The 13126-nt window shown below is 46.7% G+C and overlaps 3 protein-coding genes across 3 annotated transcripts; 2 read left to right on the plus strand and 1 right to left on the minus strand.

Moving 5' to 3' along the window:
- Nucleotides 1–484: 484 nt before the first annotated feature.
- Nucleotides 485–2036, plus strand: SERLADRAFT_464450 (uncharacterized protein; the record flags this gene model as incomplete). The annotated part of the gene is made up of 4 exons (XM_007316993.1): nt 485–670; nt 758–945; nt 992–1070; nt 1153–2036. The coding sequence occupies 3 exons, from the start codon at nt 764–766 to the stop codon at nt 1618–1620; spliced, it is 729 nt and encodes a 242-aa protein (XP_007317055.1).
- On the minus strand, nt 2028–3709 carry SERLADRAFT_464454 (uncharacterized protein; the record flags this gene model as incomplete). The annotated part of the gene is made up of 8 exons (XM_007316994.1): nt 2028–2462; nt 2518–2591; nt 2651–2656; nt 2707–2904; nt 2965–3028; nt 3088–3155; nt 3210–3414; nt 3468–3709. 8 exons carry the CDS (start codon nt 3646–3648, stop codon nt 2185–2187), a joined length of 1074 nt encoding a protein of 357 aa, XP_007317056.1.
- A 6135-nt stretch (nt 3710–9844) lies between these two features.
- On the plus strand, nt 9845–10914 carry SERLADRAFT_464458 (uncharacterized protein; the record flags this gene model as incomplete). Its single annotated transcript, XM_007316995.1, has 2 exons — nt 9845–10026; nt 10083–10914. The coding sequence occupies 2 exons, from the start codon at nt 9854–9856 to the stop codon at nt 10723–10725; spliced, it is 816 nt and encodes a 271-aa protein (XP_007317057.1).
- Between the last annotated feature and the right edge of the window lie 2212 nt (nt 10915–13126).

A 13126-nucleotide genomic window follows, 5' to 3' on the forward strand; every position in this document is an offset into this window, starting at 1 on the left:
GGAAGAGGTTGGAGGAAGAAAGCAAGCGCTGACTTTTGACTAACTTGCCGTGACTCGACACGTACCTGAACTTGTGACAATATGGGTATATTTGTGACAGGATTTGTGATTTATAATAAATTCTGCCGCGGTGTTTGATAGTGATGGTGCCTCTAATATTCCCAGGCGTATCATATCGATCGAGTCAGATCGACTGTCGGAACGGGTCAAGTTGCCGATTAGCAGAAAATCAGCAATCTGGATGTGGACTCTATTCTTTTTCTTTTGTCTAGAATACATGCCATCTTCCGTAAAACTTACATCAAGACGTACACCGACGCTTCTATGGCCGTCGGGATGTCCCTCAGGAAAATTTACAGACATTGTGCTGCTTTACGTTTCGGGGCCGTTTTAGTATATTACTCCTTGGCTCCAACATATCACCCTCGTGGTGAAGCCATATCGGTTTCAGCCTAAAAACGACGAGTCTCTGACACATTGCTGTGCGCCCGTCGTAACTTTCTACCTTTCTACCTTTCAAGTTGTGGGCTTGTTACCACCAATCGCGTCCTCTTTGTGAATCGTTCTGAGCAGAATAATGGTCATCATCTTCATCGCCTTTTCGTTCTGATAGTATACGCAGTCGATCTCACAGATTCCTCCGGCGCTATCCATTGACGCCGCATATACGGTAAGTTTAATCCGCTTTTTGTTATATCCGCAACGATTTGCTCAACATTTTAAAATATACCATACGACATGTTGCCCACACGAGTAGTTATCCATGAACACGCAACCACCACAACACTCGCCTCCGCTCAAATTCATGTCACTCCCTACTCCACCATATAGCCCTTCGCCTAGGGCAACTCCCTCGTTTAAACGCCCACAAAACGTAGTTACCACCGTACCTCGTTTTCTACCATCGAGAAAATACACGCTCAACCAAAACGACGATCCTCTTGAGTATGATCTTCACAAACCTCTTAAATTTATACTGATCTTCTTACAGTCTATTATGTCGCCATTTCAACGTTGCAAAGGCAGTCTTCGAACCAGGTTCTCCACTCCCAACAACCTTTGACATGCAAGTCTTGCGAGACGCCCATAATGCCCTCTCATGTCTTGCGATATTCGACAACCCCAGAAATTGATGGAGGACCATCATTTCAGCCTATCATGGTTCCTATTCACGCCGAGCTTTACGCCCAGTGTTTCCGATCCAACATACTACCTCAAAGCCCTCCTGGAACGGCGCTTCCAGTCCCATACTGGGTCCCACCGCTCCGCGCTCAAGTAGTCTCCCTTCCAGTCGTACCAACTCTTGTTCCCCATGCGCCTTCGATACCCCTGCTCTTGCTTTATGTGCTCGGAGTAGAAGTACGAGGCCGTATACTCTCTTGCAGCCTCCTACCGTCCGAAGTTATCGAGGAATTTCCTTCCGTAGCTGCCATGGCACAGGTCATGGCGCGAATATGTGATGACGACCAGTTTCACAAATACCTCAGATATAATCAGGGGCTCTGGAAAAATATTCTGGCCTTGGGACCACACGATACCTCGCTCATGGAAGTGGTCCAGACCGTGTGGAATGTCACGGCTGAAGCGCGGCGCATACGAAAGCACTATCTAGGCAGATGAACCGTTGCTGCGGTTGGAGTCAACGACTCGTGCTACAGTTATCCGATGTAATGACCTCGTTTAGTGCATTTTTTTCTGCTCAACGTTTTCCCCCAATTGTTTCCTTTACTCACTCTTCTTATAACTAGCAAATACGACATATACCTTACGAAGATAACGACCGCCTAATGCACTAACGTACACATTCCTTACTACTATTTCCACAGTAATTTCACTCCTCGCACAACACTTGACTAATTGGCATGCACAGTATATATAAACCGTATCGTAACAGTATCGTGATGACTTGCTGGTATTTTGCTATACTTACGCTGATCATTTCAATAAGCAACGTGGTCAATGGACACAGCAATCATTGTTCGGCACCGTTTACTTCAAGAACCGAATTTCTGAATATTATGGCTCCGAATCGTTTTCGATGAGTGACCATTGTATGTTAAACACGTACGACCGTCAATGCAGTTTTTCCAATCGTTGTCTATGTCAATACACATACAAGTTGGGCTCAAGGTATTGTTGACCCAGCTGGAATTATGAACCCTGGCTGGCAGGTGCGGGATCTGATTATGCACCGGCGATTTGGGTCACCAGTTTCCCTACATTCTGACCTTGGAAGAGCCTCAACCAGACTTCGGGAATATTGGAGAAGTCCGTTTCCACCAGTGTCTCTGCGCCTTCCACAGTCATCTTCCCTTCTTCTACGGCTTTACTGAGCGCTTCCACCGCTTCACCAGCACGGGGGAAATAGTCCAGAACAATGAATCCCTTCACTGTGAGACGACTGGTGATAATTTCGAACCAATTTCTCAGATTCGCCGCATCTAGATTATCGTGCGTGTAATCTAGGAATTTTAACACACAGTCAATACCAAACTTGCTCACTATGAAGTTACTCACTTGAGATCGCTCCGCAGGCAGCCACTCGACCGTGCTGCTTGATTCTTGTCAACATTTGATCGAGGATCTCGCCACTGGATGTATATATATGAGCGCCTTACAGCAGGAATAGATTCAAGCGGAAGTATATTACCCGACGCTGAAAGACCGATGAGTAAAACGACGTGAGGATTTAATGCGAGAAATTACTTGTCAAAATAGGCGTCTACAAAACCTTCCGTGGCTGCATTGAGATCCTGTTTGAACGAGGGAGCTTTGTAGTTCAAGGCTATATCTGCTCCCATCTCTTTAATCCAAGCGCACTTTTCTGGCGTCCCGGCGATGGCGATAACTTTTGAAGCACCGATAACTTTCTTGGCATATTGTACGACAACGTTACCGACAGCACTGCAGGATTAATCGCGTCAACGAATGTTCTATAAGCAGGGTAGTAGCTCCACGACTCACCCCGCAGCCGCACTGACAACCAATGACTGTCCCCGTTGTAATTTCAGGACTTCTGTAACACCGACTTGAAGATCAGGATGGCACGTGAGTTATATTCAGTGAAAGAACACGGTTTATCATTACAGTACGCAGTAAGCCCTGGGACACCAAAGAGGCCCACGTATAAACTAGGCGAGAGGCCAGGTATGGATCTAACGGAGTGATAATAGTGAGTTATCTGAATATGTGGCGCCGTTGAGACAAACCTCAAAGACCTAACGTCCTCCTCCTTCACGACAGCATACTGTCTCCAACCGGTAGTTGTGGTATAAACTAGGTCGCCTTCCTTCCAGGTGGAAGTAGGCCCAGCTGTCGCAAGGACTCGTGCGACGGCGTGAGTAGCCATGGCTTGTCCTTGCAGTACTGGGGTAACGTACAACCGACCCTCATCGAGCTTCCTCTGGATCCATCCTGGCACACTCACCGATAAGCTCGACGACAAAGGTGAAAGGGGTGAGACGAACCTCGTTGTGCTGGATCATTTGAGAGATAGATAGGCTGGACAAGCAAATCACCCTTATCCAAAGGAGGCAGTGTTTGCTCTTGTATGGAAAACGTAGAAGATTCTGAGTTCCCAAGTATGATGTTTTTCACAGGCGGATTTTGTAAAATCCAAGCTTTGGTTGTGGTTGGCAAGTGGGACATGATTTGAATCTTGCAGCGAGGTTAGCAGGAAAGTTTCAGATAATTAGATTCCGTTCGATGCGGGCCATAACCGTCATGGTGACAGCCTGATCATGATGGCCGGGGTTTCAAAGGCTTTTGTTGACATGTCGACTTCGAGTCAGGGCTGGATAACACGCTTCACTTTGTCGGTGCCTGCGATTTAACTTAACCAAGCTTTGTTACGTTCAAATTGAAAGAATATCTTTATTTGTACGTTATGAGCAGCCGGACGCGGTTCAAGTCACATCTTGGAGTTGCTACTGACAACTTTGATCACTACAGATCTACTAATTATTTCGATAAGTGAATGACTCTGGCTCTAGAATAATTACTGACATTCAACCATTGACGACATCTGTGACACCCCAGTTGATACTGTATCTCATTAAAAAGGAATTTGATTGACATCAACTTCATGCTATGCACAAGCGCACGACACTCGCACATTCATTATCTTGCGCTAAATTACACATAGAGCTACATGGATTCAAGTCAGGTTCTGCAAAGACGGAATTTGGAAAAGTGCGAAGGGAAAGACCAAATCAAAACACATGACTCGGACACATCAAGAAATTCGTAGGATACTGACCTCCTATAATAAGTGACTGATAGAAAAGCAAAGAAATGAATTGAAACCTCAGAGGACCTCCAATTGACCAAAAACTAATCTTCAAGGTCCATAGGGATCGCACCAGAACCAGCAGCTCGACTCCTTCGCCTAGCATATTCGCTTTGTCTTGCCCTCTTCTTGGCGCTCAACAAAACGTCACCTCCTACCTTTCCTCCACCATACGACTGTCTCGTTCTTCCTCCGACGTTCGCGCCCATACTCGACCGAATCTTACCTTTACTTTTGCCGCCATCCCCGCCTTCGGCAGCACGCTGTGATGCTAATTTTGCTATCACCTTCGATCGAGATATCCGTGGCCTGCGACCAGGTAGCACTTTCGGCTTTGGTGGTATGGTAGGCTTTACCTCAGAAGCATTACCGCCACCGGTGCTAGGTCCTGCTAAAGCAGCAGCAGCCATGCCAAATGAAGGTTGAGCGCGCACAGGGCTCGGAATGGACGTTGGACTCAGGGGCTGACTGAAGATCTTCCCCGAACGAGGAGAAAATACCCGATCTTGAGGTCCATTTGTAATCTGATCTAATACAGGTTTAGATTCCTGCACTCCTGAACGAGACGTTGAACCAGGTTTGTTGTGACCGCTAGCACTAGGCGAAAGAGTTGGGCTAGTTACATTTTCGTTCGGTGAAGATGGCGAGACAGGGATCCGCGTTAGACTCTGTGTCTTTGCCAACGAGCTGGCGGTCGGAGCCATAAGCCTGGAGGAAGTCCTAGTTCGAGCGCTGGTAGTATTCATAGACGCTCCGCTCACGCTAGGTCGCATTCCGATACTGTTGCTTGTTGTACTTCTAGGAATACTCTTAGTTCCAATAGAAGAGACGCGCGTGCCACCCACTACCGTACTAGTCCTCGTCCCCAGAGAAGATACACCAACCGTGGACCCATTTCTGCTGTGGCCCTTAGTCTGCCCACTTGTACCAGCCAAGCTCGGCGCTCTAGAATTAGTTGTAACTTTCGACATACTTGGAGCTGATGGGCCGAAGGAAGGAATAGGGGACCTTGCGGCACGAGAAGAAGTGGTCGTCACGCTAATATTGCTCAAGCTCGTGCTTGGGTTGAGCGTGTCGTTACCTGAAGTAGGTTTAAGCCGACTAGATGAGCTCCCTTTAGGATGACTTCCCGAGGGCACACGGCTCGGATTTATTTGACTGGTCCTGGCCACACTTGATGGACGATTACCTGAAGAACCGGGAGCGACAGAAACCTTTCTGGTTCCCGCCTTAGGGGGTGCCTTGGCTTCTTGGGTCGTCGGCGCATTCTTACCAACTTGAACTGGTATGTTGGACGCTGTGGTCTTCGAGCTACCGACTCCTCTATTCCACACGTTCTGAACGAGCGACTTCGCGGAAGATAAAAACCCAAAGCGAGAGGTAGTTCCTTTACCTTTCTCTGAGCAAGAGATGATACATCAGACAAGTTCATAAAAATCTAAATGAAATGGAGGCTCACGAGCAGGAATCGGGGTCTTTCCACCTAAGCTAGGTCTTCCCATACTGCTTCTTCGCTTGGCTTTATTATGGTCCAACTTGCGTCTAATCGCCTCTCTTTCCTTTTGCAATCTCTTCGCCTCTTCATCCCGCTCCCCTTGTTCGACAGCAATTTGTGCAATGGTAACCTTCTTCTCTTCATCCTTCTGTTTATCTCCTGCCTCTGCAGGGTCCATCCTAGGTCTCTTCGACGTACGCCTATCAATGAGCTCGTCGTCGTCGTCATCATCACCGAATGCGCCGGGGACCATCTTTTTCCTCGCTCCAGCACTAATGACCCTTGCGCCACTGGCTCTGTTCCGACCCGCAGGGCCTGGTCTCTGTCCATGTCCCACCGCAGCCACACTTGACTTCCTCTTCTTCGACACAGGGGCGTCCTTGACTGGACTTCCTCTCTTGGCAGCATAGTGGTTCGCGATCGAATCCATCTTCTCGAATTCTTGTTCATGTAGTTTATCGAATATCTCCCCGACTCGTAAGTTGACTTTTTCGCCAGAATTTCCACTCCCTCCCGAGGCTGCATCTTGGTTACGTCTACTTTTTCGCTGTTCGAGGACATCAATCTTTACAGTCTCAACGCCTTCCTCTGCGAGTTTCTTATTCATTTCGTCCAATACTGACTGGGCCGCGGACCTGAACTGCTTGTTAGAAAGGTTATGCTGAGGAAGGGGTGAACCGAAGATGAAAGGGGCTGGTTTTGCTGGTGCAAGACTCGTTCTAGCAGTCGCTTTCATTGGGGAGAAAATATCCTCAGGCTGAGTTGATGGTTTCTGAGGCCATTTGGGAGTCTCGTCGGCCGGCTTTTGTACTCCTTGGCCAGGTTTTGCAGGAGTAGTCAGTTTACCAAGTGGAGCGCTGAAACCACCAGGAACATCAATGTCCATATCGCTATCTTGTTCCATTTCCATCTCAACGCCCGCACTGCTGTCTACAGGCTCAAACACAGGTATCGTGGGGTAGATTCGTTCGGATTGTCCCGGTGAGAGGGGCCAGACACTGAACGTGGTTCCGTTCGAAGCTGTCGCCCCTGCAGGTGACGCAGGCATAAGATCAAAAGTTGTTTGGAAAGGCTTCAACTTTGGCGGTGACAGTAACAAGTTTGGGTCAGACTTTGAGGCTACTAGGCGTATGGTAGTCGTTGCTGGTGCGGCGCTGGTGCTCAAACGCGCATTTGATGGTGCAGGTAAGCCTGGTCGGAGTGACTGTCCCGGTATAGGCGCTGCTTCCATGTCATTAACACCTGTGTCTCGATTCAATATCGTGAAATGATTTATCTGTGGCAAAATGAACAAACCAGAAGATGGCAGAGTGGATTCTGGAACGGCATCCTCTGTCGATGCGTGTCCAGACGTTACTGATGTCGTGGATAGTGTAGAGGGAATAGGTGGCGTCGCGTTCTTTGATTTATTAGACGTATGACGTTTGAGACCTAAGGAAGTAGCGATGGCTTTTATAGATGAACTGACACTGGATGCTGTAACCGTTACATTAGTATACATTTTCAGCCATTTTCTCGAGAAACCATAATGTAAAATTTACGCAAAGAGAAATAGCGCCCTTGTGTTCGCAATGGAAGAAAAAAGAAAATCTCACCTTTTGATCCGCCAGTACCAAATTCACCAGCCTGAGCACTCGCACCCCCACGTCTGCTCTTCAGTGTACTCTCTTCATCCACTTCTGCAATACTGTCCATCACAACCTCCCATTGCTCGCTCGGCCTTGGCATAGGTATTTTTCCATTTGAACCTTCGTCTTCTTCGTCATTTTTCGATTCAGCGCTAGTACTTTCTCCAGTAAGTTCGGGATTCTCGCTCCTAGTCGCAATGTTGAGAGGGTTGTCTGGTGGCAGGGTTTGAGCGTGCTGTTTGAGCCTTTCGATAAGTTCTACATTCTTTCCCGATGCCTTCAAAGTGTGTATTTTGCAGAGTTTGACGAGCTGGTCGCGTTTCAGGGAATGAAGAGCGGGCGAGTTGAAGAGGATCTGTGTTGTTGTCGCCATTGTAAAAGATACTTTCAAAACCCTGTAAAATGCATAGATAAAACCGTTGGCAGGGACAAGCTTGAGTTCCGTCGCCGCGTTCCAAACGCTTGTTGAACAAAGATCACATGACCGTACTCCCGACAAAACGCGTCTCACGTGACCCAATTAAATATATTCCCTACCCGCGGCGATCATTCACTCGACGCCACAGCAGTTCAAGACAAAAACCATCCGTTCTCTACCATGTAGGCAATAGAGATACCACTGTACATGGATTCATTCATGGAATATGGCTCTCGAAAAAGTACTAGCAGTCCTCATTGCCCGTCTAATTGGTGTAAAGTCAACCGCAGTCCACTCGTCAGTGCGATCGTGGTAGGTTTCACCTGCAGACACTTATTATACTGCTCTGAAGACATCATGAGGTTTATAATTATGTGTGTTCTCCTTTTAACTTCCTGCTGCCCGTCTTTGCGTCTCATCACGGATCTCGGACTCAAAGAAACACTACCGTGACTATTGGCTTTCCACATCCGCTGGTTCACTTTTGCGATCATCAACCAACTTCAAGAATCAATTGCGCATTCAGTCTCCTATTGATGGCGCTTTTATCTTGTAAGGGCCCGAAAATTTCTAATGTTCTGATTGTCTTAACTTTTACCCCATAGATTAGTGGCACCACATCTGCTCTCTACTATCCAGGTTTGCGCCACACAACTCTTTTCCCGTTGTTTCTCATGTACCCTTTAGTCAAGTGAGCGTCGCACAGGGGCTTCGTGTAACCAATGCCCTGTGAAGAGCGCGAATGACTCCAGCAAGTGCTCTTCTAATCCCAGACCTCGCCTGTAACAAACGATCCTGCCTTTTGTTAGTTAGAAGCTCGATGGTAACTATTCAAATGTCCGCGGGGTGCAGGATTTTCTGGCCTTCTCTGCCCCTCAGTCGCGTCGCAATACTCTGGCCCCTGACCGCATAAACCTATTGTATTCACAAAGGGACTCACCCAGGATATTTACGACATCACGCGTCCCGGTACATTAATTGAATACGCTCCAAATTGATCGTGTTTGCTTATCTATTTGCATTCATTCTTGTACAGTGCTCAGCAATGCTGTCTCACAAGCACGACAGACGCACAAAGTTACCTTGTAGCGCATTCGAGCACACTCTACGCCGCAGACAATGCCAGTAGCTGTTAACTTCTAGCGAAATGTGCTGTGTGTTTCTCGTTCAAATGGTCTAATCACCACCATTTTGGGCTTCAGTGACTCGACAGCACATGCATTTTTGCTCAAAATACTAAACGTACGCTTCTATCCCCTTGGTTATGGTACCACCAGTCTCACCCTGTTGCTTTTACAGTGAGTCAACACGAACTGCAACAATAATGTTGTATCCATAATAGGTATCTGTTATTAAATTCGTAATGATGCTGTAACGATTTCCTTAGAACCTTCTTGCGGTGCAGCTTCTTCCAGCTCGATTGCTTTTCAGTGGGTCCACTATGGGTCCGTGTTTGTCCATATGGGTCCGTAAAAAACTACTATACGCGGCAAGTGTTTTGCAAACAGATGCCATATGCGGCAACTTTTGTCGATTGCGCAAGGCAGTCACATCTCGAGTGCGTCACGCTATCAGTCACACGTGGAAGTCAATCCGAAGGCGACTGCTCCTTTTATAAGACTCTCCCCGACATGGTTATCCGTCACTCGTCCCCGTCGACATCAAGTCTCATCCCCGCCTCCACTCGCATAAAGACTCATCAGTTCTTGTATCCACCAACTCATTCACATTATCCCCACTTCACATCATTCAGCATGGTCCTTCAAGCTACCCGTCGCCAGGACTCCGAGAACACCCCTCCCACTGCCCGACTCACTGCGTCCAAGTCTCATGGACGAAGCGGTATTCTAGGCCTCTCTGCTCGCCGACACCGTGCTCGCACTACTGGTGGGGCAAACCATCCCCGCTACACTGTTGTGCAAGCCAAACGCAGGAGCACCACCAGAACTCCCACTTCCATCAAATTCGATGTTCCTGGAGTTCTTCGCACTCCTACCTCTGCTTCCTCTTTTATAGATGTGACGATGAAGGAATCGTCTCCATCTGTATCGCCAAACGCTTCTGTATCGCTGCCCAGATATCTATCGCGCCCAGACTACCGCGATATTTCTGAAGATAAACTCGTAGCACTTGATGCTGAGTTAGCTGGTACTCCTCTTGATTATATCCATGATGGCTTGGAGGCTATCGGGCCTGAGTACGTTATCTTTCATTTCGTTTTTAATAACAGCATACTCATACATTATTCTCTAGCATGATACGAGCACTTTCAAATGTGAAAGCTCAGCCCGTACGAAACAACCTCCCTAAGGAGCTCTCTATCGTAGTCGATGACATGTCCCGCTACATGCCTACCCACATGCTTGCCGTTTACGCTCGCCAATCGTCTGCGACTCGCCGACGAGTAACCCTTTTCCCTGTTCACAACATCATCCTTGCCGCTCACTGCGCCAATCTCCCACAACTCCCCGAATCGAACCCCTCTGCCCCAGATGTTCCTGGATCATCCATCTCGGTTCCTGTCGTCCCTCTATGTATTCCCGCTCCCGAGACTTTCCCTCACCTTTCCGCCTTCCTCTACACCAAGCGCGTGGATCACCTCCTTTCGTCTTTACTCCCTTGCCCAGCACCGCCTTCACTGTATCGTGAAGAACCTATGGAAAGTGGCAACCCCGAGTTGGTCCAATTTGCCACCAAACTTTCTTCCATGTATACCGCTCAAGCACTGCTTTCACGTGCTATGTTGGTCAATGGACTCTGGCGGAATGTATGCGCACTGGGCATTTTTGACGAGAGGTTGTGGGGTGCTATGGATGTAGCGTGGGAGGTGCTTTTGACGGCTATGGCCATCGCTACTGGCAAGCCTCAGATGATTCTTGGCACACAGTCATCTTAGATCGACATCGATTGCATTTTTCTTTTGTCTCGGACTGCTCTATCATATCTCCTATCCAGCATCACTTATCGCTGGTATTATTTGTTCACTATAGGTGTATGGCATGCTGTACTTTAGCCACTTTACATTTTCTCTTCATCGCATTATGTCTGCATAACAATGTTTTTATTGATATATATTCTTGACATTAAAAACAATACATGATTTTTCCCTCTGGAAACAAAGTGTGCATGCAAACGTGAGAGATCGTGGATCGCTCGTCCCTACTCGCGCTTGTCATATTTGTTGATATGAATTTGCGAGCAGACTCGGATCACTCGTCGCCGTTTTGTGAGGAGGATGAATGCCCCACCAAAGATGAGGTGGGGACTTCGTCGTAGGGACTTAGAAGTCGCAAAAAGAGGTCAAAAATTTAGTGTACAAAAAAGCATTTTTGTAACCAGTAGATCACATTTTGTTAATAGACATTTTTTTTGAACATCTTGAGTTGAGGTTGTTGTCGCTCTCACCACCATTTTCTAGCTTTTTCACTCAAAAAAAACGCAAAAATTTTCTACACACAATATGTTCTACTAGTAACAAAATTGCTTTTTTGCATACAAATTTTTATGGTTTTCAAGTCCCTACGACAAATTCCCCACCAAAGATGAGGTAGGGAATTTGTCCTCCTCACAAAATGGTAACAAGTGGTCCCAGTGTGTGCTCAAAGACAATTTTGGCTAGGAACCAAAATTAATCCCAGTGATCTGGCTGGGTACTGCATATTGCTATGACTTTTTGATTTGTAGAAACTAGGAATAATCAGGGCCTCAGTGGTATACAGGACAACTTATATTTGTACCTAGGAATAGTCAGGATTACATCATAAAGCATTAGTTTAAACAATAATGGGAGGAGTTGTGGTAAATTTGAACCCTATATTTTAAAGTGGCCTTCTGGAAAGCATTAATTGTTCTATTTCAGGCTGTTTTCTTGGTGTCTCCAGACAAAGAATTCCCGCACAATGGTAAAGGTGCTAAATCAAGAATACCTTACTTCAGCTTGTTCTGGCAATACAAGAAGATGCTCATTATGAGGGCCGATGTCGATGATGAGAACTGTTGTTAGAAAACCACACACAAAAACAAACTAACACACAATCCTCCCAGATTCCACGGAACTTGTTTAAGGGCTTTGCCTCCTAGAACAGTGGGTGCTCTGGTTGTTCGTGGGGTGGTATGTATAAGGATCCTTCAAAGTAAAACCCAGAGATGTATGGGTGTGGGTTTTGAGGAGGAGGGATAGTTGAATTTATAAAAAATAGGTGCTTAGTGACGAGTATAGATGAGCACTACCTTACTAATTGTAGCACAAGGTAGGTTTGAGAACGACGAGGATGACGAGGTGACGAGGTTCCCAGTGATAGCAGGCTCCTGACGCACAAACTGTAGTGCTCAGAAGGACTCTAATCGAAAGGGATGACAATGACTTCAAAAATGGGAAGTGACGATGACAGCAGTTGACAGTGGTAGCAGTGGAAAGTGTTGTGACCACACTGGATCACAAGTAGCAGAGTAGTGAACTTGAGAGTAGAGAAGAAGTCTGGATTGGATTTCTTGTTGTTTTTTTTTTTTTTACAAGGTAAAATACAGGGGTTTATATAGTAAAAGAAAAGTAGGCTATGCACAGTATAGCTGTGCAAAAAGAATGAGAAAGAATATGAAGGAAGGAATGTACGCTGACGAATCCTGCGTAGGTAGTACAGGATAAGATTGTCAAAAAAGGAAAAGAAAGAGATAGAACAATGAATGCTGTGAGTAATGTCACAGGTTTGTACAGCCATAAAGTAAAGTCCAATAGCAAAAAGAGAGCAGGAAAATCATGATGTCATGGGAAGATGCAGTAAAAAAAGGGCAAGGCAAAACACTATCAGTATCAACACAGTTCCTTTATTGTCAGTCAGGCATTCTAAAAAAATATGTGTCCATAAAAATGATTCAAAAATCAAAAATAATCGCACTGTAAATGAATGTTCTGCTGAAGAAAAAGAAACTGGAGCCACCGGTCCACCACCTAGTCCAAATCCGACAGTTCCATGGTCTTACCAATGGACTGGTTGTGTTGGACCACCTGATCAAACGAGGGAGGGAGAGGAGTAGTTCCAATTTGGAACAAGTGAGTCCCAGGCAGCGTGTGGTAGGTGTAGCTGTAGCAAAGACGATGGACAAAAGATAAGTGTACCCAAGTGAATGGGACAGCAATGAACATGGGCGACGCAAGGGGATGAACCTTCTCCAGCTCAAAAACTACCCACCCACGCTCCAACCAGGCAAGACGAGCGACCAATGTTTTGATAGTATATGATGGCAGATCGATGTCATGAAGATGGACCTGTTGCCCTATTTGGACCGGCCGCCGGGTG

The sequence above is a fragment of the Serpula lacrymans genome (assembly GCF_000218685.1).
Source record: "Serpula lacrymans var. lacrymans S7.9 unplaced genomic scaffold SERLAscaffold_5, whole genome shotgun sequence".
In the NCBI taxonomy this organism is placed as follows: Eukaryota; Fungi; Basidiomycota; class Agaricomycetes; order Boletales; family Serpulaceae; genus Serpula; species Serpula lacrymans.